This window comes from Aricia agestis, chromosome 13, assembly GCF_905147365.1.
Source record: "Aricia agestis chromosome 13, ilAriAges1.1, whole genome shotgun sequence".
Classification (NCBI taxonomy): domain Eukaryota; kingdom Metazoa; phylum Arthropoda; class Insecta; order Lepidoptera; family Lycaenidae; genus Aricia; species Aricia agestis.
In genome coordinates, this window is record NC_056418.1 from 4,955,453 (window position 1) to 4,981,540 (window position 26,088).

Here is a 26,088-nt window from a genome sequence, read left to right on the forward strand (position 1 = left end):
ATACTTAATAGTTAATACATAAATAACTACACCTAATTTTACAGCTACTGGATATTCGAAGGTCGTCTAGTAAGTTATTTAAATATACTATAAAATTATAATACCATAAGCCCAATAAATATTCATTATCAGTTCGAGGATATACCAAATTTGAAATTGTTAAGTAAACATGTTTCCTTTAGGCTTTACCTAATATTAATGATGAAGTTAAGTTGATAATTAGAAGCTAAAAACTGTAACCGGACTACGCAAATTAGGAGCCAGTCCACACGGCGCGCTGCGTTGCATTGCGCCGTCGCAACGCAAATGTTTTGACGCATAGCCGGCCACACAGAATTAAGACACTTTGTCACTCTGGCCATTGTTACGGACAAACATAAATAACAACAACTTACATACACAAGTACAATGTCAAAATTTGCCGCAGTCCCATAAAAATGTACCCCGAGTCCCCGACCCACAAAGTCTCATTATATTTCATATTAATTTTAGTAAGCCAGTTAAAATCACTTGTATAGTGTTAAAGTGGCTCGATTACTCTCATCGTGAAATTGTGTTTAGCGAGTTTATTCATTACCCCGCGCCCCCACTAGGGCGGGCGGCGGCGGGCGGCGCCCCATCCCCCGACCTCCGCTCAGTTTATGGATATAACCTCGACAAAATACCCCTAAAATTGAACTGTTTTTATTACGCTCTCTCTTTATCTCTTTTGGTTTGTTGCGCCCTTTATACGGCTTTATAATTTTATAAGGCAATCATATTAAATAATCATTCGTTTCTGCTTTGATAACGGCGCTCCTTAAATTGTGTTTTGCGCGCGTCGAGAGCGCACGGATAATATAAAAGAGAGTTTATTTGCATAAGATAATGCCGTTCGACCCCAATACGACGAGATCCTCCATTCGGAGCCGGGCCCTCGATATTAATAAAAAAGACAAACATTATTAGGAGCGTCGTAAAAAAACATGGCAGCGATAAAGAGAGTAACATCAGCGACAATAAAGAAAAATGAATAATAAAATGCCCGATCGTCGATTCGAAAGGCGATGCCGAGATTGCTCAATATCGTTTAATGTAAACATAGCTTAGATGCCAGATACTCAGTTGTCGAGATAAAACGCTGGCGCGCGACCAACTCGGAACACCGAACCGTTCCGAATGGATGGGCTCACAATTTGCGAACGGGTACTGTATCGTCTTCGCTCCTCGTGCCTGCTGCCTGCTGCCTGCAGATTTGTGCGAGCTACGAATTCATTTTAAATGGAGCCGGGCGGATCGCAATTACACTCCCTTTGAGCATAGAGAATGCGTTCTATATGACATTCAATTCAATTCCGTTCACAAAGAGCGCGTCGAAATTCTCTTTCTCTTTGACCGAATCCTCTTATGCGACGGCTTTGTTAGCGAAACTGTTGCGAGTTACAGTCGCATGTTTGTGCCATCTGTTAGCGCGGTATATTAAATACTGCCGCCGGCCCCGCGCCGCAAAACTGTTTATTAATTTATACATTGCATCCTATTAAAACTTGCCCGGTGCGCTGCTAGTTTCGCAAACTACCTCCTCGTATTCCTTTACACGTATTCGATGCTCGCGGTTTAATTGGTACTAACTTTTATCTGCTATTTTCTCTGTTGCGGTATAAAATATAATTTACCATTAAAGAATATTCGATATGAAGATATTTATTTCGAGACATACAGAAGGTAATAAATTAATCTGAATGAAATAAGGTGAGCAGAAATAAAACGAGTGAATTATGTGTAACAATTTGCCGCTACCACTCGAGAGCTCGGATAAGCCATCGAGACCGGCCGCCGCCTGATAAATACGCATTGGAACGCTGTTTGTTATTTTAAAGACAAACGACACTATATTTATTATCGAACACGAGTAAACTATTTACAATTCGAGTCGTGTTGAACAATTTGTAAGCGTTTCATCGCCGACGAAACGTATCACGCGGCTCTCTCGCAGTCGAAATAAAACTTTTAACAAGATCGTAAATCTCGACGTTTGCGTTCCGTTTATTACAAACAAAATGGAAATATAAATAATTTTACGAGACCGTGAAGCCGTTAGTAGTAAACAGAATTAGGTGCTCGACGGTATTCAGGGGGCCGATTCTCTTATTTCGACGCCTAGCGCACGCTTGCATTTTATGCACGAGAGTCTGCATTCGAAGTGACTTTCGAGGTACGAGAATCGGGCGCCAGTTGAGAGGGCACAGTTAGATAATGTCGGGTGGTGCAGTCGTTGAAAATTTGATGTCGTCGGTGCCGCATCGCGCCTCGCTTCCGCCTCGCGCCTGCTCGCCCGAGCCGCATCACAAAAATCACTTAGCCGCATAAACTCACGGCTTTATCATGATGCTAGAATGTTACACTGTGTTTTATGGTCTATTATTATTGCTTCGGTGTGATGTAAAGTACACTTTACGTAGCGTGGAACTCCTATCTCTACATTTTATAATCACTGGGTTATAACTTGTATCGTGCAGGGACATGGATACGAGTATCTAAATTATTAAGACTATTCGGAGCGTGCGAAGTGGGTGGAGGGGGTAAAGAAAGCGATTGCCGCGCTTGCCGCGGCAAAAATATGCAAAAAAAGAGGCTCAGCTAATAGTCAAACAAACTTGTCAATCTTGTTTTAAAATTTTCAGAAATTGGTCTTAATTGTTTTTGTATCGTAGACTGCAAAAATAACAGCAGAAATAGGTAGTCATTATACAAATTAATGTTTTTCCTAAATCCACTAGGAAATTAGATCATATATAAATGGATAGCTGCTGTAAAAATGAAAAAGTATGCGATTCGATATAACCTAAAATTGCATTATCAAGTCAATTTTATTTGAGTTGCATTTTAAAAAGCTATTAATACCTACCTATTATTTTAGTGTTGATGAATGATGGATCACCGTGGTCTCTCTCTCTGGACAAACACTTGCCGTGATAGTTTCATAGAATATTTCATTTAAATTCAAAGTACCTATCAGGTGGAAGAAACAGTGACTCACAAATGACGATAAACCAGATACTACATCTGATTTAATTGATCTTTTAGAAGCTGGAGTTTTGAATGAAAAAGGTTTTCAAGTAAGCAAGTTTTAGATGAAAGGGGTAAAAAGTTAAAATTATTATGCCCCTATTTTCAGCAAAATAAAACGAGTACTCTCAAGAGGAAACCGAAAGGACTTATGATATTGCTCGAGTAAGAATCCATATTGAAAGCAATGATATTCTATGTTATTATTTTAGAAACTCATTTATTGAAAGTGTAACTCAGAAACATGAAGAATGTTTGCAGTGTTTTAGTAAATTTATAGACTCCGATTTTCTTCAAGAGTATTTATGTTGTGAAAATAAATAAAACAAGATTTTTAAAAACATTACATTTATTTTTTCAAGTACAAAGTATTGGTCGTATTTTTGTTACTGATTAAAACAGTATGTTTGCACTTGCCGCTCTGGTTATAAACGCAGCTGCATTTTACTCCAGCAACAAGCCGATCATTATTATCTACCTGTAAGAATGAATATAAATGTTTAGACTTGCTTTATGCAAATGCTTAGTTACGTTTTTTGGTTGGTTGAGTACTTACGGTTGAACTTGTTTTATAGTTTGCTAAAGTCACCGATGTTCGGCGAATTATATTGGCTCGTATTAAATAAAACATTGCCATTAGTTCTTAGCTCTTCTACATCCCTTACATGTCCTGCTAACACCAATTTATTTCATTTTAGCATAGATTGGGCCTTGAACTTAAGAGTGTTTTACACTCTCAAAACCAGTTTTTTTATGATTATATTCATTCTCCACAAGTAGTTTTTAACTAAATATAACCCAAATACCATTAAATATTGTTCTATATATTTTATTTGCTTTATTATTTACAAAATAAACAAACTCTTGTTGTTTATTTTTTGACACATGCCCCTAAAACTTCGTTTGAAATGTGTCACTACTGACGTGCACGTTCCGAATAGCATTTACTTTTTAGAAAAAAATATGTTCGAAAAGTCAACACATTCCGTCAAAATAAATACGAGTTAGCAACGGTAATGATTAATAGCCTCTTGAGTACAGCCGCAAGATTTTAATAAATCTCGTAAGGAGAACTAACAGCTTAAACATCGAAGATTAGATATATTCATGATACATCGCCCCGACAGAACTAAAAACAGTCCAAAAGAAATGTAGAGCATGAACCAGAGAGGAACACTGAATGAAAATGAATAGTAGATTCATTAGTTTCTTGTGGATGTTCCCGGCAAAGCGCGTCTTTGTCCCGTCGCCGCTCGTAGCATTTCACTCCTTACTCCCTTTGTCAGAGGATTGTGATTGCGCCCGCCCTCTCCGCCCGCGCCGCCCGCCCAGCGTTAACAGCGCTTGTCAGAAGCTTTCTGAAATTTAAATTGCAAAACCACTATTTTTACGGTCTTCACTATTGTGTAAATTTTTCATGCGATAAAAATGTTGCAAACATTTTCATATTTTTAAAGACTGCTTTAATACGGACTGACGCAGAGATACTTCCTCGATAAAATGTTTAAAGCGAACGTTTATTATTGGACTTATAATATTTTACTGCGCTAATAAAAAGTTGGCCGTTTTTATTGCTGGATAATTTATTATAGTCTATGAGGTTGCTGACTGATTTTTTGCGTGGATTAATAAAATGCTTTATATAGCCACCGACGACCTTTAAAATTTTAGTTTTAAATAAGACTGACAACGTGACTCTAAGGCCTAAGTATACTCACTATGAATCTTCTACAGTTTATCCGTTAATCCTAAACCCTATCTTGATTGTGGCTAAAATAATACCTAAGTACAGACTTTTTCAATTTCCACTACAAAATCTTACATCGCGCATTAAAATATTTTTTGTCATTAATAATTTATTAAAAGCCCTCGCTCGTCAATGCGCCGAATTAAACATTTTAATTATAAAAATATGAACATTCCGCCGGCACAAATGAAAATGCTTTACGTAATTAACGTTTTAAATATTAAAGCGGGCCGCGGAAAATACAATTGATACAAAAATAATTGAACAATACGCCCGCCCGCAAATTGAATGAGGTTTGAAATAAATCCTGCGGTCGTTACCCCTCCCCGACCGCCCCCCAGCGCCCCGCCAACGCCCCCGCCCACACCCTGTAGTGTGTACACACGCCGCGGGAAACGGGGAAAAGTGTGCCGCTCACTAAACTGTTGGCTGTACAACTACAGAGTGTTCACAATTTGACAGTTTTTAAACTGATTTAAAAGTTGTGTTTTTAGCGTGTTTAAAGTGTTTAAAGCTACGGATTTAATAACCTTTCCGAGAACTGTGATCATAAACAAGGTTCACAAAGGTGGGATATTGAATATTGATTGTATTCGAAGACAAATTGTTAGTTTATCGAACAAATAAAGAATCAACGATTTTGACATATGGATTTTTTTAAAAGACCATTAATATGCACATAAATCTTTAACGCGTAATTAATACGGCAAACGAGAAACTTTACGTGCAAATAATAGACTAAAGACGACGTGCTGTGAATATTTATGTGATGAAAATATTACAATTATTTAAATAGTCACAGACATTTATTGTGCATATAATATGATCAAATAACTTATAACAGCTTGACTGATTGCGACATCTTTATTTATTTGCTTTAGTAGTTTTACGCCGTTCTGAATGTTATTCAATTGTATTAAAATATAATATTATGTAAAGAAACGTGTTTCGATGACTCCAAATAAGTCTCAAAAGTCGACATGTTTGAAGTACAAAACTACTTCCTTCCCGTTCCCCCTGCCACAACACGAGTGGTCAAATTATTAACACACAATTAAGCAAATTAACAGAGTGTAATTATTTGTTTTAGGCGTAATTGACGAAAATTGCCCCCGGAAAGGGGTCTGAAGTGTTAAAATTATAAAATATGCGTGCTCTAATTTTACAAATCCTTATCGCTGCTCTATTTGCCACTCGCGGCGAGGGTCGCGACCGCCCCCGCCCCGGCCCGACCGCCCCGGCCGTAAAGTGCGCCGTTAATTACTTCACCCGCGTCGACGCCATGTTTACAAATATGTCGGATTCCACAATTCCATTACGGAGCGCATCAAAAGCCCGAAAAAACTACAGCCGACGTTCCGGGCGACGATGGCGTTATCAATGTCGGAAACAATACAGCCGCGCCGGGGGCGAAATTAATGGTTTCCACCGGCGATGGCGGTAGCAATAAAACTACTACTTACGCTATCTACTCCACGTGTCTCTATCTATCGCCCCGGTACGAGTTTCCGTGAATTTATTACTAGCCACAGGTTGAGTCCTGAAAAAGTCCGAAAGAAATTGTTGATCCGTGAGCGAGCTAGGCAAATGTTTTTAATAAAATTAGGAGTTAACTGTTATGCCAGCAATATTGTATTCTGATTGTGATTTAATTATGAATTCGTTATTATTAATTTGTGTATTATCATCGACTGAAATTATCTTCATTATAATCGTATTAATCCAAATAAATTGAATCAATTCACAATTCACAATTAAAACGATCATCATACTTTATCACGGTAATAAATGTTTCGAAACGATAATGAAACACACTTAAAATGTTAATGTAATCGATGTATAAATAAATAGGAATAAATTAATACTAATATGTAAATAAATAGTTATGCATTAATTGAACAACCTTGACTACGGATACAATTTCATTCGTCCCTACATCCGGTAATTAATACGAGCGTAATCCGACCGACCGACGAATATGCCGGACCGGTCCTCGTTTACGATAATTGGCTCATTGTTTATTGTAATTACGGGCCGACCCTTAAATAACGCCATTATGCGGTCGATCTCGCGTACCGCGGGCGCGGGCCGCACTATTATATCGATATTAATCATCGCACAGGAAAAAATGTTGACACCACTAACAATGTAAGCTCGCTGTTTCCTTTTGCGCCGCCTCACGTCTCGTTTGGTGTATTGACGTGCGGAGTTTTTGTCCGACAAATTAGTCACAAATATTTTTGTGATAAATATGTTTCGTAAAAATAAACCTCGTCGAAAATAAAAGTGAAAACATTCGCAATATTCGAAACGACTCTAAAACAAATTAATCCATTTTTGTAGCTCTACAATTCAAACGCGAAATTGTTAAACTAACAGCGCACGGTAAATGTCATTTAAAATTTATCGCACGAATAAAACCACTTCGACGCTCTCGACAAAAATCACGAGCGTGAAAAATTGCAATGTTTTATTTAAAACGTTCGATTCAACCGGAATGGAAACTATGAAGATGCGAGAGATGAAGCCATTTGTCAATTCGGAGCTCACTTTATTAGGGCTGCGGAGATTTTAATATCGAGCTGTCCGCGTCCGGCTCGGCCGCAGCCTCACGCGGAGCCTTAAAAGAAAATTCATTCTCCAGCATCTCTACATTTTCATACAATTAACTTAAAAGCTTAATCTGTTATTCAATTATCCCGGCGCGCGATTAAGGATAAGGAAAAGAACATTATAAAATTAAGAGCGTTTCTTTCCCCGTGATTTCTTACCGAACACCCGGTACGCACCGGAGTACCCGACTCGAGGGCCCTCCGCCCTCGGAGGACGAGGGGAACCCTTATCTGTCTCGGCGACCGAAATAAATTATTCTAAATTAATATTTTCCAAAGAAAGCTTTTTCACATTATTACGCTTTTGACGATTCCCCCGTTTTTGTGAATAATTTATGGAATACTTGTACATTAGAATTTCAATTGAGACCGGGCGGATTTGAATAGATAAGCCGGTATTACGCGGATATATTTTCAGACAAATTTTTAAACGCTTTGTGCTTTGAATTCAGGGAACTTTTAACCTAATACATTGTGGTGGTTCGCTTATATTGTTATTGTTTAAACAAACAAAGCAATATTCGCTTAATCCGACTGTGTATCTATCGCTGAGCGCTAAGTATCAATTAGTTTCGTTTATTGGGCACCGCGATGATAATAACGCTCGGCCGATTACAATCTCGCGCGGTAATTTATTTCCCCGAAGGTGTATTTACGTTGGGCATGTATTGGCTTCCGAAAGCCGTTTACATGTGTATTGTATCACGAGAATTGCTCAGCGAAGCGTTTTGTTGGGCGGGCGGCGCGTGCGCGCGGCGGGGGGCGGCGGGGGCGCAGCGCGGGGGGGGACCGACGGGCGACGACCGGTCTTGCCGTCCCGCACTCCCATCTCGGCCTCTGGGCCGGCGTGACATGCGTGCGCGCGCTCCGCCGTCACTCACAACGAGCACCACGCGATCTATTGTTATTTTTGTTCCGTGACAGAGGTTTATTTTGGCATCTCGGACTCGGCTCACTTTGGATTACAGTGCACCAAGGATTGCAGTGAAAAATTTTGGATTTTTTGCAAAGTTTGTTTTGCCGAAAAGTTTGTTCTGTTTACTGTGTGTGGACCATTGTGTCGGTGTTCGAATACTTTTGTTGGTTTAGTGTTAGTGGTATTGTGGATCAAATGAGTGTTCGATACGTGTACTCGTCCACGTGAAACTTGACAGTGACAGTTTTGTGGTAGGGTAGTTTTTGACAGTTACAATAGTGAGGATCAAAGATTCCCCAAAGAACAATGCAGAGGGTGGGGGCAAGAAAGAAGGAAAGAAAAAAAGTAAACCGAAGGCGGACGGTGCGACGGTGACCAACAGGAATGACAAGTCGGCGGCCAGTCCCGCCAAGACGGAGAAGGAACCGAAGCGGTCCCCGGCTAAAAGTGAAACTGTTACAGAGGTAAAACTGTCGTAAAGAGTTGTCTTAATGACTGATGACCTCTGACCTGTAGAGCCACTGCATGCCACAATCACAATGTTATCAAGCTGACAGTTGGCAACCACTGCACTCTGCAGTATTACCCCTTTACTAAAAAAATATTATAGGCAGAGTTGTATGACAAAGAATTAAGAAACTATAGATATGACCAAAACAAGTTCTCCCTCTTTGTTTACGAAGTGACCGTTTTCAACGTGTCAAACAAGGATAATGTGACCTTGTTTTGGTTTTCGTGTGAATATTTTCTAAACAGTTGTCACTCGTCACTAGTAGTAGCAGATTCAGAATTCAGATAGGATGATAGATTCTGTTATCAGTGAACTCTACCAACGTTAAGTTAACATAGCTTAAAGCGTTTACTGATGCCTGGTTTTTAAGGGTTTTTAACGAGGACTAACCCAACAACCAACAAACGCTATGAACAATCAGCAAACTTTTGTAAAAAAAAAAATCTGAATCTTTACATCAGAGGAAGATCTACTCGAAAATTTTTGACACAGAAATAACACGCTTCAAATAGATCCTCATTACGACAGTCATCATTCAATTGAATCAAAATGTAACTTAAACGTAACAATGTCAGTTGGCAATTTGCTGCCAAACTAATAAATCACCGGGCACTTTGTGCGGAGCGTATGCGATCTTCAAACGACTGTCCCGCATACATTCCCGTTGGACACCGTCCAACATACATTTTTGAGTAGGCAGCTTGTTTCTTTTGACTCTATGTTTAACGGAGACTATAAATTTTTCGACGAATAAAAATTTGTTCCGCATAGCTATAGCGACTGTCATATTTTATGTTACATGAATATTATGACGAAATATATGTTATATGTTCATTAATTTATGTGGATAAAATACTAGATGTTTACCGCAACTATCGTTTGCGCAGATAGCCTTTGAGTTCACAATCTGATAAAATCTTGTGTCCCGGGACGGGAAGTACCAATTCAATACAATATTTGTTCAAAATCGGCTCTGCGGTTGAAGCTTGAGAGAGAACAGACATACAGTACTAATAAACAGATTTGTAATATTACTGCAGTACCAATTCAATACAATATTTGTTCAAAATCGGCTCAGCGGTTGAAGCTTGAGAGAGAACAGACATACAGTACTAATAAACAGATTTGTAATATTACTGCAGTACCAATTCAATACAATATTTGTTCAAAATCGGCTCTGCGGTTGAAGCTTGAGAGAGAACAGACATACAGTACTAATAAACAGATTTGTAATATTACTGCAGTACCAATTCAATACAATATTTGTTCAAAATCGGCTCAGCGGTTGAAGCTTGAGAGAGAACAGACATACAGTACTAATAAACAGATTTGTAATATTACTGCAGTACCAATTCAATACAATATTTGTTCAAAATCGGCTCAGCGGTTGAAGCTTGAGAGAGAACAGACATACAGTACTAATAAACAGATTTGTAATATTACTGCAGTACCAATTCAATACAATATTTGTTCAAAATCGGCTCAGCGGTTGAAGCTTGAGAGAGAACAGACATACAGTACTAATAAACAGATTTGTAATATTACTGCGAATATTAATTCGTGTTTATACAAAATATTGTCACAACCGTTGCATGTAAATGTCGCGAGCTTTCAAACGACATGTTTTCAAATTGGGGGAACTGAAAATTGGTACGAGTAAAGTAATGAAAATTTTATTGCTGTCGGTCACGATTCGCGCCTATACAAAGGCGGTTCACTTGGCCGGGCGCCGGCTGTATTCCGTATTACTCCTCAGGGTATTCTGATGCCCCCAATGTCACTTCGATCACAGGCTGTCACACTCGTGATTAAGGCAGCATGTGTGCGCGGTTTCAGAGGCTTTTTGACTGAAGTTTATCCGTTCGCTAGAGCTTTTCATTGGCTTATGTCAGAATATTGACGAATCAATGATGCCGTAGATAAACTCCTGTAAAAAATCTAATCTCAGAAAGGCATGAAACAGTCTGCGCTCAAATCATGAGAATAACCTCATGAGAACGGCCCTCACTCCTGAGTTTGGCCGCTCTGTGCTACATGAGGTTTCGTGATGGTACGGACTACGGAGTACGGTTGTAGCTATAACGACATAATTATACTTCCTCCGGCTAGGTTGTTTACATTTGAATTACGACCGACACGCGGCAATAAACTATTAATAGATATAATAATTATATCGAGCGGTGAATGACGAAACGTGGCTTAATTATTAAGCCACGTTTCGTCATTCACCGCTCGAGACTTTTATTACAGTTTTAATTGGCCATATTTGAACCGAATACATAATGAGCCCATGTAGGTGGCTGTAAACTTATTCTATGTTGCCGTAGTCGTTACGGAACTTTTGTTTCGCAATATTATAGTCGTTTAAAAGAGGTTAGACCAAAGTAGCAGCGGCCGCTTACTTAATCTTAATTACACCTTTTTATTGCACCTCCTATAAACCACATTCCGTATTAATAATATTATGATCGTAATAAAATTATCTACCCGTAAATTGTAATGACTCGAATAAAAGTGAGTTATTGCAGTCGTTAAATTTTAATTTCTTATTTGTATTTAAATTATTGTCTATTAAATTTAAACCTATTGTTGAATATTTAAATGAGTCTCGATAAATTAAATTAACATTGCTTAATTATAATGATTAAAACCTTGAGTGACTGCTTTTACAGTTGTTTCTCTGGGGAAGTGCTGACGTAATGAGGACAATAGCTTTATATTGGTAACTAGCTGTTGCCCGCGACTTCGTCCGCGTGGACTTAAGTTTATAGTCGTTCCCGTACTTCGATTGAATCGTTTACGCGCAAATCAGAAAAGTATATTGTATGGGAACCGCACATTTTTCCGGGACAAAAAACAGTCCTTGTCCCAGATTCAAATTAGTATCCCCAATCTCCATGCCAAATTTCCTCAAAATAGATTAAATAGTTTAGGCGAGAATGATAAAATTTTGTTGTGCGGGAATCGTATATTTTCCTGCATAAAAAGTATACCTTGTCCTTTCCCGAGACTAAAAGTATTGCCATACCAAATTTCATCAAAATAGATTGAATAGTTTAGGCGAATATAATCATAAAAGTTTATTGTGCGGGAACCGTACATTTTCCGGGACAAAATTAGTATTCCTTGTCCTTTCCCGAGACTCAAAGTATCTCGATACCAAATTCCATCAAAATAGATTGAATAGTTTATGCACAAATCATAAAAGTATTTTGTGCAGTAACCGTACATTTTTCCGGGACAAAATGTATCCTATGTTCCTTTTCGGGATTCAAAGCAGCTTCGCCCACGTAAATGAGATATTTCTAATATACTCCACAAAAAAAGCTTATGATCCTTCACGTGATCTACTTCTTATCTGATCCAAATAACAGAAAAAATGCTCTAGTAGTTCGTGAGATAAGCCCTTTCAAAAAATTTCCCCCGTTTTTTTACACATTTTCCTCTATTTCTTGGCTCCTATTAGTCTTGGCGTTATAAAATATAGCCTATAGCCTTCCTTGGTAACTGGGCTATCTAACACTGAAATATTTTTTTAAATCGGACCAGTAGTTCCTGAGATTAGCGCGTTCAAATAAGCCCTTTCAAATAATTTCTCCCGTTTTTTCTACATTTCCCTATATTTCTTCGCTCCTATTAGTCTTAGCGTGATTAAATGTAACCTATAGCCTTTCTCGATAACTGGGCTATCTAACACTGAAATAATTTTTCAAATCGGACCAGTAGTTCCTGAGATTAGCGCGTTTAAATAAGCCCTTTCAAATAATTTTCCCCGTTTTTCTCCACTTTTTCCTCTATTTCTTAGCTCCTTTTAGTCTTAGCGTAATAAAATATAGCCTATGGCCTTTCTTAATAACTGGGCTATCTAACACTGAAAGAATTTTTCAAATCGGACCAGTACTTCCTGAGATTATCGCGTTCATATAAGCCCTTTCAAATAATTTCCGCCCGTTTTTTCCACATTTTCCTCTATTTCCTCGCTCCTATTAGTCTTAGCGAGATAAAATATAGCCTATAGCCTTCCACGTTAAAGTGACTATCTAACACTGAAAGAATTTTTCAAATCGGACGATTCTTGAGATTAGCGCGTTCAAACAAACAAACAAACTAACAAACTCTTTCGCTTTATAATATTAGTATAGATGACTAATCACTTATCAACATGATAACTATCTTTATTTCTGTTAAACTGACTGTGTATTTAAAATACAATCATAAAATTGATTTTATCTTTAATCTTTTTATAATCTAGATTTCTAAAGCCTTCTTTCTTCATTAAGACAAGGGCAAAGCATTGTAAAAATAAATGTAATTTCTGTATACATGGTATGAGTGGATGTTGGATCTTTTTAATGGCAATTTTATGGTAATCAATATTTATATTCATAAAAAATAATAATCGGTTTCTTGTTACTTGCAGTAAGCTTGCATTTCTAAAATATTAAATAAAGGTCTGTGAAAAAGTTTTGAAATGTAGCTCATTTACAAACCGTTTAGTTTTATCTTTCTTTGTAGTCCCAGTAATGATCTCCCAGGTGCTTATTACGCGAGATAAGAATTAATTAACATTTAACTCGACACAATTATAAAGGGCTTGCGGCTAATTAAATCTCTATAAATGTAATTACCAGATTAAAATGTTGTATCTGGTTAGTTAATTACTTTGGCAGCTACCGAACAGTTCCGCCAACGCGAAAATGGAGTAGGGTGACTATCATTTGTAATATTGTCTAACAATTATAGCCCAAAATTGTTATTTTAAGGGTAAAAATTAGTTTATGATAGTAAATCGGTAAAGCCACATTGTATTTTAAGGACTCTTTGATATCGTGGTTTGCGCTGAACTTGCTTTGACTACTGAAACGATTTCAATTAAATTGTGCACAAAAGTAGAGTAAGGCTACTCCTGTCAGAATACCCCAAGGTCCGCTCCACCTTGGGCCATGGATAAACGTTATGGCTATATGGCATTATTATCAGCACAGCTTGTATACCTCCAGTGTGTGCAATCGTTGTCTGTCACGGACAAAATTATGCTCTACATGTTCGTGACCGCCTGCATCTGTCCATCCAGACCAACGTGGAGAGGCCCCGTCAGAAATCAGGCATTAGGCGGCAATAAGTATGCTGCGAGGTGCTCAGATCGTGTGAAATATGATTGTGTAAGACGCGTCGGCATGTCGGTGTGCTAACAGACGAATTTGGTTTTTAAATCCTGCCCGTTGTTTATGTAACTCGGTCATGTTCACAATTCGTCACCTTCGGGCGTGTCGTTCGCGACGCGGCGATGCAATGACAGATACATTAGTGAATTTCGTATGCAGAATATATACGTGACACAAAGGCGGTGCTAAATATTCATGGCGACGTGTCGCACATTTTTCTTGCGCGTGTTTTCGTATCTTCGACATTTGAAATCTGTTCACACAAAAGTGTTCGCTATTCCAGGAGACAATGAAATGGTTTAAAACGAAACCGCTCTATCGTTCCATATTCGAGATTCCCTTTTGTTGTCGAGTCAATATTAAAAGGTGGAAAGTCGGACGAAGATTTGCATTCTATTCAGAAGGAGATTCGCGCGGCTTCATTCGACTTTTGTGAATCGAAAATGCTTTTAAAAGTAATACATCGCTGCAAAGATTTATTCGGAACGTTATTTAAATGTTTTCTCAACCGCCTCGGCGGGCAGACAACGATCAGAAGTTTTCAATAAGTCGGTCGATAATTGTTAAAACATCCGGCGCTCTAATGATTGGGGAAACTCTCGGGCCGCGACCAACTTCACCAATTTATTTGCAACTGACTCGTTCATTAAATCCGTAATAGAAAAGCTCGGAGCTATTAGGTCGCCGGCCGCGATCGCCCGCCGTTTGAACTTCCCCGGCCGGCGAATTCCCCGAGAATTTTAAGTTCTATCCTATTAAAACTTCGCCGAAGTATTAGAATTGGGAACGAGGGGCGAAAAGCTATCACGTCGTTTTTTGCATGCCTTCCCCCCGTCTCCCCATCGAGGGATGCCTTTTTCTAAGTCCCCGTCCTCATCTCTCCGTTTTTATTATTTTTTATTCGGTCCCCGCGAAACAATTACCCGAACGAATTTAACACTAATTTACTTCAAATCGCCGACGACTACGAAAAAGTTGCGAGATACTGCCAAGTAGTCGAGATGAAAGTCGTATTGAGTTACACGTTTCGAACGATTTACGAGCGAGCCGAGCCGCTTGTCACAGCGGCGACTATTAGTTACTGGCATTTATGTATAACCGCGTTCAACACAAAACTACTTATTATGACACGGCTGAGTAATGGGGCCGTTTATTTTTGTAATTGGCATGTATCAGGCTCGTGTGTTATTAAGTGTGGGACATCAGTCGTCGCTCCCGAGTCTAATACCTCGCGATTATCTATCGCGATGTTTTGACACGTCGCCAGTCGTTTATAGCCGCGAACAAATTAAGACGAATGTAAAATAAGCGCATTTTTCGAACGCTTCATATATCATACTCTTGGCACGGTCTAGCGTTTCATATCTTTATTGTACGCCTCTGTTATACGGTGGCTTAGCTTGGCTCTGAGCGGAGGTCGTAGATTGCTGTGTTGCTTTGGACGAGTGTTGTTTTGAGTTTAGCTAAGGCAAGTTGGTGATATGCCATGCTGAGCCAGGCGTCAGTCGTGTTGGTCCTCTGTCCCACTGGCTTGTGAGAGTAAAGATAGACTTAGCTCTTTTACGCACATACTTACTGGCTACAAAACCTTGCGTGTATTCAGTTCGATTTCAATAAAACATGGTATAGGAGGCAATATTTTTTGTAATGTTGTATCAATATTTTACGAAGACAGATTTTACGCTCGAATGTGAATGTTTCGTGCACAAAGACCGCCGTAAACGCTAACCTCACCTCCCTGTCACATAAAAACTTGACTTTGAACCCCCAGCTGCTAGTTGGATCCGCGGCTACTTGCGAACAATAAATATTTACAAGACAGAAGGACATACGGTGTATTGTACAGACACTAAACGATTATTATAATACATTGGGGTGGAATAAATGAACAATGCCGGAGGGGTGGCTCCCTCGCTCAAGACGCCAAATTATATTCAGATTTTAGACAGCGGAACCCCAACTTTAAATTGAGTAAATCTTTACCGCTTCTGTAAAAGTAATATAGTACAGGTTTATAGTAATTAAAAGTTTTTATGAAAAATAGAGATTTTGAAAATGTTAGCACCTCTTTTTGTGAGGTTATTCTACGGTTTTAAGTTGCTGAATTATTTATCAATCTAGTATTAAAAATACTATAACGAATGCAAGGACGCGATAGTAATAATTTATGTTTAATTTTTATAAGGAAATGTCAAATGTGTAGTAGTGTAGATATTAAATATTATAATTTATTAATGTATTCAACGTATTAGTGTAATCAAAACAAATTAATCAGTTACACATATCAGTAGAAACCGGTCGAGATGTTATGAATAATCTGTAATAGGAGGATAACGAAATTTATTGGATGTGAAAAGTGACGAAATCAGACCTAGGATGTCTGAATAAATATTTTATTTCGTAGGAGAGCGAAGTTGTATAACCACGATTGCGTCTTAAAGGTACTCCCTAACCGCGAGCATTTACGTGTAATGTAATTTTAGATTGACCCCCTGACGAGCATTCGCGTGTAATGTAAACATTATAGATTCGAATTTCAGTACTCCATAATATAGCAACTTGACTTCACTGTCGCGTAGCATTGATGTTACAAGTTGAATCAAGATATTACTCAAGGTGCGCATTGTTATGCTCGGTTCTCCTCCCTCACTGATGTAATGCTCGACTTTGTAACGTTACATTACAAGCGAATGCTCCCGGTGAGTGAGCACCTTAAAAATCTGACCTAGGTATTTGTACAACGTTTTTTATATCCCTTTTTATCCACTCCACTTCAGTCTTAGTCCTTCACGTTCTTCCTTTGTCATAAATTGGGCACGAGGCATAAAGATATTATGTAATTTTACTGAGATTATAAAAAATATTTAAACATGTCGAATATTGCAAGGAAAAGACTTCAACGTCGTCACGTAATGCGACTTAATTTTGAAGACAATTTGGTATTAAGTATTAATTCATTAGTCAATTAACATTTAACTCTAATAGCTGTCCAATTTATTAAAATTACATAATGGTCGTTGTCGTTTTGTACAATGGTCGTTTTTCAATTTAGATCAAACATAAAGATATTTTTAATATTTTTTATGTGGTCGGCATAATTAATGAATTAATTGTCGATGTCCGCATAATTAATGAACCGGCACTGTGGTCGCTAGCTCAATTTGTTACGCCGTTCGCGAAATTATAAAGTTTACTCGAGTGTATCTTTCAATATTTCATTCGGAGCGTTTTTTTGCTATTGTACACTTAGTGGCAAAAAGTGCTATTAGGTAAAGAGATATTTTTTACTCGTGAAAGGTGTAATAGCTATGTAAACCTCATTTTTAAGTAAAAATAACCTCATTTTTAATTTTAAAATGTGTCTTGGATTGGCATGCTCTATAGTCTATTAGATCTAACTCTCAAGAGCTTCACTCTTAGCTCTATCTACAACAATCAATTTTATGTGTGCTCTAGCCTCTAAATATTTATTACTAAGATTATCTCTCTAAAATTGTAAGATAATATCCTCCTTATACAATGTGAGTGGCGCGCTCTCGAGTCTCGTCGAATTAGCATCGACACAACGGATCTCGCACAATGGCACGCGGCGTCCTTTGTCCGTCCGGCCGGGACCACCGGACGCCGGCCGGCACGCGCGCCACTTGATTTATTGTGCCATTGTGTGTGCCAACTACCAACGACCCGCACACGGGACACGGCACACAGCACTGAGATACGTGGGAAATGAGTGTCTTTGGAGAATGTGGACTACTGTTAAGAGGAGTCCACACCGCCCTTTTTTCCATACAAACGTTGTCCCCTGTTTCCTCCCTGGATAATGCTAGTAAAGTTATATTTTTTTTCCTGAATATCTACGGCCACTAATACAATGTCCCTATGTTTTCTTTTTTTTCAAAATTTAATTATTAAATAAGACATGAACGTTCAAAAACCCAAAAAAATGGCCAGATTTTCCGCTGTGTTCAAACGTCTAGCAAACAGATTTGGCTAGATTATACAAAAAAAAGCAAAACATAGGAACATAGCTCAAGCCTTTCTTTAATCTTTAGTGAAAAAAGTACTTAAATCGGTTAAGTTTTGGAGAAGGAATCAGGGGACAACGAATCGTTGATTTTCTGGATTTTCTGCAGTTGTCTCTATCGCGTTCTGCGGTATAGGCTTGAGGTAAGGGAGACAGCTATAGATATTACACGTACTTTTATTCATTTTTCTAGCCCCTGGTTTATCCTCTTAATGAAAGTTATACTTGGCGTTATTAATTTTATGTTACATAAAGCATGGAATTGATGATAGACTTGAAAGTTGGAGAGAGTGAGGGAGATAGAGCGAGAGAGAGAGAGATGTTGTAAAAAACGACAGATGTAGAAGAGAAGAAAATAATATTTTGACGATACTAAATACGAAGAATGATTATTATTTCTAAATTAGAGAAAATATAAAATAATTAAACCTTAATTCTACGTAAACTTAAACGTCGATTAAAATCGTTGATGCGAAAAAAATAAATTTAATTGACATTCAAAATAAAATATGTTATTATACAATATTATGTTTAAAACGAAAAAAGATAAAAACAAGTAGAATGCGGATCTAGATATCTAGTACTATGAACAAAGTGACTCTACAAAACTACGCAACCTACCGTACCCACTAAAACATTTTCAAACCAGTTTGTTTCTTATCGTCTTACATTTTATGCTGCCATTGTTTTACAGAAATAAAATAAATTACCATATTCGCTGCACACAATCACGATAAAAACAGTACGAGATTATCATGAAATTGAATATATTATACATTTAAATACAATTTAATATAATGCTACTAGATTTATGATAATTACGTTGTTCAGCAAACACGTGTAAATTATAATGCTACTAGGTTTTTTTTTCATTATAATTGGCACATTACAATAATTATGTAGAGGCAGACATATTTTACCTTCAGTTTTATGAGAGTTATCCTTATACAATTCATAATAAGGGCGATGTCAGGTATAATATAACTCCGAATAGACTACATTCCTGCTCAGCTCTGATGAGGAAAATTGTCGGATATGATAATTATAGCGTCAATTAAATTAAAATGTAACATGATTGTGGATACTCTGTTGTAGTGCTCTATAGTCTATGTTTATCTATATGTAATATTATCTAAAAGCGGTAAGATGCATTTTTTTTATGAAATAAGGAGCAAAAAAACAAGCAAACATGTCACCTGATGGAAAGCAACTTCCGTCGCCCATGGACACTCGCAGCATCAGAAGAGCTGCAGGTGCGTTGCCGGCCTTTTAAGAGGGAATAGAGTAATAGGGGAGGGTAGGGATGGGAAGGGAAGGGAATAGGGGAGGTTAGGGAAGGTAATAGGGTAGGGGATTGGGCCTCCGGTAAACTCACTCACTCGGCGAAACACAGCGCAAGCGCTGTTTCACGCCGGTTTTCTGTGAGAACGTGGTATTTCTCCGGTCGAGCCGGCCCATTTTTTTAACTGCTATTAATATACATACTTCTTAAAACACGTAAGCCTGTCATTATTTTTGCTTGGCAGGATGGTATGGACAACTGATTTTTTTTTCTGCCGAAAGTAACGAATATAACGTATCTAAGTACCATCAGTAAAATTGATTCATAGGCAGATGGCGGATCTACGTTATTTGGTAAGTTTATGTCAAATCGACTTTGATCAACAATATATTTTCTGGGTTTGACACAACTTGACCAAATTACGTAGGTCCGCCATCTGCCTATGACTATTTTTTCTGTTAGTTTGAACTAAAACCACCCTTCGCAACTGGCGATTAAGATGTTCCAAACGCATTAAACTCTTCTCACACGTTTGATTACCCCATAATTGATGGCGTCGTAAAATATTTAAAAACAATTGGAGCGTTATACGACCGGAATGTGTCATTACAGACCGAAAGAGGTAAATTATAGTCCTTAGGAGGGAATAAAAAATAATTACTCAGCGTTTACGAGCGAGCTTAGGGCGCGTTCGTACTTGGAGACGCGGAGACTTTGTTGAGTTGTGTCCAATTTAATTCGTTTATGTCTATGAGTACGATATTACAACGTACTTAGGTAGTTAGTCATATTATGATATTTTGTGTTTTGGAACATAATAAGGGTTTTACATGGATTGGTTCTCGCTGTACGAAAAATTGTTTGTAAATGGCCATTCTGCTTGTAATTTTGCCGTAATTTTGTTAACAAAAAATAACAAGGATTCAAACGACACATGATAATATCCACACAATGTGTAAACCACAAACCCAAATGTACAAACCTGCTTTAAAATCCTTATAAAAGTATTTTGTTGTAAGAGTGGAAGTTTACAAACAGACAAAAGGCGGGATTAAGGGTGAAGCCAAACGAGCGCAATTTGTGAGTTGTGAGTCGCAGAATTTCGGCTGGCAGAAATTCTGCTGCATTCATTTTCATACAAAAGTCCTGTTTGATTCACACGAGCGTAATTTTGTGTGTCATGATTTGTGTAAAAAGATATTTACGCAGCAGAAATTCTGCGACTCACGACTCACAAAATTACGCTCGTTTGGCTTCACCCTAAGGTAACATTTTATTTGTAATTTTCTCCGCGTCATTAATTTCAAGTGCACTATCGTTATTTTATTACCAAATCTTTGCTCTGTCTCGTAGTCTGAACACGTCGTCAGCTCTTCGTGTATCGGAGCGTAACGCCGGAGGTCGATTTATATTTTATACATTATAAATTCAAGGGTGGCCAACACGCGGTCCGCGCGCCACATGCGGCCCGTCGTCTGCTACCTTGTGGCCCGCGGAGCCAAGCACATTTTTTTAAAGTAAAAAAGTTAATACTAAAATAACCCTATCATACCTACTAATTACTATAAAAAGCAAACAAACACTTCTTTTTTTACTTTTAAAATCAACACATGCTTTATCTACATAAAGTGGGGCTGACTTTGAAATGACGTACTGAGAGCCCGCTAGTCGCGCAAACTTACCTACTTTTTGCCGGGAGGACGCGGCTGCCGCGGGCTGCTGTGCGGCCCGGGGTAAAATTATTCTACTTCGGAATTTTGGCCCAAGTGTCGAAAAGGTTGGCCACCCTTGCATTATATCAACGCTTTTTCAATCGGCCGCTAATTGAATCGTCTGCTTTTCATTATATTTCCCGGCCCCGGCCTTTATTAGTTTTGGAACAATGATATTATTCTAATAAACCCGTTTTATTTCAACTCTATTTATTCTTCTTAATTAAAATCCGCTTGTCTATTACCAAAATATGCGGTATATTGGAAGTTGAGACTAGACTCTAGGCACTAGAGAGTAAGTGTGAGGTCACTAAGGTCACTGCTCCGTTGTGTTTCGTTGCGCCGCAGCAACGATATCCTACGCTTGATGGCATAATATCAAGAATATTATGCATATTTCTGATATTTCATTAATGCGTTGGATATTTGCATCGTTGGATGCGCTGGCCCCGTCTAGTACTGTGTTGCCGTGCGTCGATACAATGCAACGGTCCAAGTAGCTTTGTCCACACTGTGCCTTTCTCTGTTCGTCAATTGCATGCGTTATAGCGCAGTCAATAGCGAACGTGAGGCATGCCCGCGACGCATGCCCTCTGACCGTATCCAAAACTTCAAAAATGACAATATTGGTGTTGCGTTTCTTGACGCATTCAATTATTGAATACGCCAATATGAAAGTTGATGACGAAAATTGAAGATGAAAGTGCACAGTATGGACATAGCTATTAGGCAACGCTCAACAGTGTAGACTACATCTAAAAGTAGTAATAGGTATTTAGAAAGGTTTAAAAATATTTGTTGTTTGGTATTCTATTGCGTGTATTGAATTTGGTATCAAAATGTTGGCTGGAATCTAGCGGTCACAGCGATAAATAAAAATGTCGAGGTTAGCCATATGGTTAATTCGTATCGCGTTTTCGATTTCTATCACGAAGCTAGACGAATAAGGTTATGTTATGTATTAGCCAAGAACAATAGTCCTTGTGTGTGGCATACTAATGTGCGCATTACTCGACCGGCACACACGTCAGATATACCTTTGTATTGGCAACTGCCATAACATTTAGTACGGTGGTCGTGGGTCGGTCAGGTCGGTCTAAGAGACTATATGGGCGGGAGAAAGCGCAGAGATATTTTACTTTCTTTAAACTTTTGTACCTAAACTGTTGTTAATGAACTAAGTTTCTAATGAGTTATTTTCATTGTTACAGGCGAGTCCAGAAAATAGTAGAAATCCATCACCCCGATACCACGATGCATCGATGGAAGATGTGAGTAGCATTATCATAACTTGTTTTCATAACGCTTTTCGAGCCAAGTTTTACACTGTTTTGAGAGTGTCTCCATAACATACAACAAATTGGCTGCCAAGTAAAATAATGTGTCATAAACGTAAAATACAAGCGCTCTCTTTTTTCTTTTTCAGGCATCGGACGCAGGCTCTTTGTTCCGGGTGACAGGGGCTGGCGGCGGCGCGGGCAAGAACGAGCTGGTGGCGCGGGGCGGCAGCGGCGGGGCGCTCGCGCTGTCCCGCGCCCCCGTCGGCGGCAGCGCCAGCCCCGCTCCCGCGCCCCTCCCCCAGCCCGCGCCCTCGCCCGCGCCCGCCGCGCTGCCGCCGCCCGCGCTCCCGCCGCCGCCCTTCCGCGCCGACACGCCCCACCGCCCCAACGGCGCCCACATTCCCGCTCTGGACGGCCACGCGGCCACCCAGATCCCCCGGCCCGCCGCCGCCGCCGGGCCCGACACGCCCGAGCGGCCCGCCAGCAACAACAAGCTGCAGCCCGGCGCCCGCGCCGCCGCCGACAGCCCCACCCCCGCGCCGCCCGCCCCGCCCGCGCCCTCACCCCTCTTCCCCTCGCACACCGCCTACCAGGCGCACGCCGCCGCCGCGCTGCCCGACTACCGCCACACCAACCACGAGACGCGGACGTCGCCGCCCGCCGCCGAGCCGCCCGCGCCGCTCGACCTGCACGCGCACCACGCGCCGCGCCCGCACGTACCGCCCGCCGCGCGCGCCCCCCACCCCCTCCCGCACACCGTTGTACCCGGCCCCGATGCGCGGAACCCCTCGCCGGCCGCGCAGCCCCTCCCTCCCGCCCCCGCTGCCTTCGCGAGCCGCGTCGCCCCAAACGGCGTGCCTCAGCTTGGGCCGCCGCAGCCGCCGGCAGGCGCCGGCGCCGCCTCGCTTCCGGGCCAAGCGGCCGCCGCCCGCCCCCTCTCCCCCGTCGTCGCGCCAATCTCGCGTCCCTTCCCCACCCCCTCGATCGGGTCTAGTCACGTCAACTCGAGCGTCGGCTCCGGCGCTCACGGCCACACCATCTCGAACTCCCACTCGTACCAGAGTCAGCCGAGCCTCCAGAAACATTCCGCCCCGACGGCGTACGCGAGTCGACCGCCGGGCCACTCGAACTTCAGCGTCGCGAGCCACATATCGAGTCACCTGCCGCCGACGTCGGCGAGCCAGCCCGGCCCGCCGCACTTCGGCTCCGCCCACCCTCCTCATCCCAGCGCGCCCCACTCGAGCCTGCCGCCCGTCAGCAGCTCGACGTCGGTGACGTCGGCGCCCAACCACATAGGATCTCCCCTGGTGTCGACCAACACAACGACGAGCGCGTTACCCAGCTTCGCGCCGGCTGTGAAGCACCCCGGCCTGGGGCTGACGCACTCGGCGCCGCTCCACCAGCCGATGAGCCGGGCGGCGTCCCCCGCGGTATCGGCCGGCAGCGGGCACCTCGCGCCGCCGGCGGGGGAGGTGCGGCCGGCGGAGGCCCCGCCCGCGTCGCTGGCGAACGGCTACCCGGCGACGGTGTACTCGAGCTCTTACCCCACGCTGTATGCGCCGTACGCGCCGACACTCCAGCACAGCCCCTACCTGCCCGCCGCAGCCGCATCGCCGAGAAACACCACGGATACGGTAGGTTTATATTGTAATACTTGTATTATGTTATTGCATAACGAACGCTTCAGTTCGTTTGAGAACTCTTTAGCTAGAATAAAAGACTTTTATTCTGTTGTGTGAAAGACTGTGGTGAAACAGGCCTGTTTCACCACTTCTTGATAAGGCTATCCACCAATTAACTTGACAGATCAAGTATGGAGAATCTGTCAAAAAAGTTGTGAATAGCCTATTAGGCACTTTATCAGAAAGTGGTGAAACAGGCCCTAAATGTTAAACGATCGATACTGTTAAACACACCAGCAGCTAGCTGATCCGAGAAACATTGAATTCTAAACTCACCATAATATTGAACAATTTCAGAGGACGAGCCTATCAGCTTCACCGCTAGTGGCGCCGAAGACGCCGAAGGGCGTGCGGCCTCACACGCCGGGGACGCTCGGCACGGCGGGCGCGCACGCACCGCTCAGCTACTCGCCGCACGGGCAGAGCCCCAGCCGGGAGCGGGAGAGCTTCAGGTGGGTTATGCTTAATTGCTTACATTGTTCAAAACTTATAAATAACAAATGTGGTTCTTGTATATTTTTACTTTATTAGAAAGCCTACGGCATGTAAAACAACAATAAAATACATTTTAAACAGCGATATGCCAATTACAAGTTTTCGCTAGTATGTAGTAACCTAAAATAAGCTAAACGAATTCATACAGTGTTAGAAAAGTTTATTGCTATGTCTGATAAGTCTGATAATCAACTTTTGTGACTATGAATTATTTAGTGACATGCTTTAATATAAATTCAAGAGCTTAATCGCCGTAGAGATTACTTAAAACAAATCTAAACCTATTAACCACTATGTTGCAGCAATATCAGCAGTCTGTCGCGCAGCACGCCGGCTTCGGGTGCGACCGCGGTGGTGTCGTCGTCGCTCGCGCCCACTCCGCTCTCTGCCCCGCTCACCGCGCCGCTCGCGGCCCCGCTCGCTGCGCCGCTCGCCGCGCCACTAGCTACGCCCCTAGCGGCTCCGCTCGCCGCTCCGCTACCAGTAATGATTTTCATAACTTTTATAGCCGCGTTAGGTAATCTACCTAGATTTGTTGACCACATTATTGTATGTAGTCATATAGTGCATTTCATAATACATGATTAGATTAGATAGACATGGTTTAATACAAAACAAACTACCTTGCTACTTACATTGTCTTCTTCCACTAACCATATAAGCAAAAAGGCACACGGAAGTATATAAAAAATATATTAAAAAAGTAAGTTATGATGCCTGAGTTAGACTATACCTATTGCAAGCTTTAACCCTCCCAGAGATTTAAAACGTTACAGCCTTCTTTGGAAATCCAAGTTCTAATATAAGTCGTCCCGGTATCTGGGCCCGTACCACGAAACGGTTTTGAGACTCAAACAATCGTACGAGAATGTTTGAGTCTCAAAACGGTTTGGTAGTAGGCCTACTGGTTAAGGCCATCCAATTTAGACTTTTTCATTGTTGTGAAGTATTTAATTTTTTGTTCAAATAAAGAGTTATTTATTTATTTATTTTCAATATTCCAGGGCCCGATTCCTCCGCTGAGCGCGCCGCTGTCGCTGCCGCTCGGTCTCGGGCTGGCGACACCCACGCCGACCGCCCCCGCGCCCACGCCGCTAGCGCCTGCCCTGGCGCCGGTGCCCACCGTGCCGAGCATCAGCTCCGGCGCCAAACCGCCCGCCCACTGGGGGGTAACGTGAGTACAGAGACATACACCCGACTCCATATTATATCATAGAAGATAGATGAGCCAACCAAGAAGCATAGAATGTGACATTGTCATCAACAAGGCTTTTATTTTTTAATATTTGAGACAGTGTCGGATGTCACTGATAAAGATTTTAACAGTGCCGAATGCTTGTTTTTTTACTCTAAGTGAAGCTACAATTTTTATGGTATTGCCATACAATTTTTTTTTGTAACTAATTTTTTCACGATGTAAATATAATCTATTCAGCGATGGCAAAAACTCGCACGCAGAAACATCTGCGTCTACTTTTTGCTTTCAACAGAAATGTGTAATGTAACAAGAATATAATGATCGTGACAAGAATATAATTTAATTAAATTTAAAACACTTTCTGCAAATATTTACAAAGTATATTTCACACTGTTTCTGCGTATACTAAAAATAAA

General features: G+C 40.8%; 1 protein-coding gene across 1 annotated transcript in view; it reads left to right on the forward strand.

The window, feature by feature from the left end:
* Positions 1 to 26,088, forward strand: part of LOC121733019 (fibrosin-1-like protein) — a 97,482-nt gene that overhangs the window by 66,338 nt on the left and 5,056 nt on the right. The window contains exons 6-10 of the mRNA XM_042123089.1: positions 22,229 to 22,288; positions 22,444 to 23,931; positions 24,277 to 24,431; positions 24,777 to 24,957; positions 25,479 to 25,648. Of these exons, the coding sequence (XP_041979023.1) occupies positions 22,229 to 22,288; positions 22,444 to 23,931; positions 24,277 to 24,431; positions 24,777 to 24,957; positions 25,479 to 25,648 (2,054 nt within the window). The remainder of the gene's footprint in view (positions 1 to 22,228; positions 22,289 to 22,443; positions 23,932 to 24,276; positions 24,432 to 24,776; positions 24,958 to 25,478; positions 25,649 to 26,088) is intronic.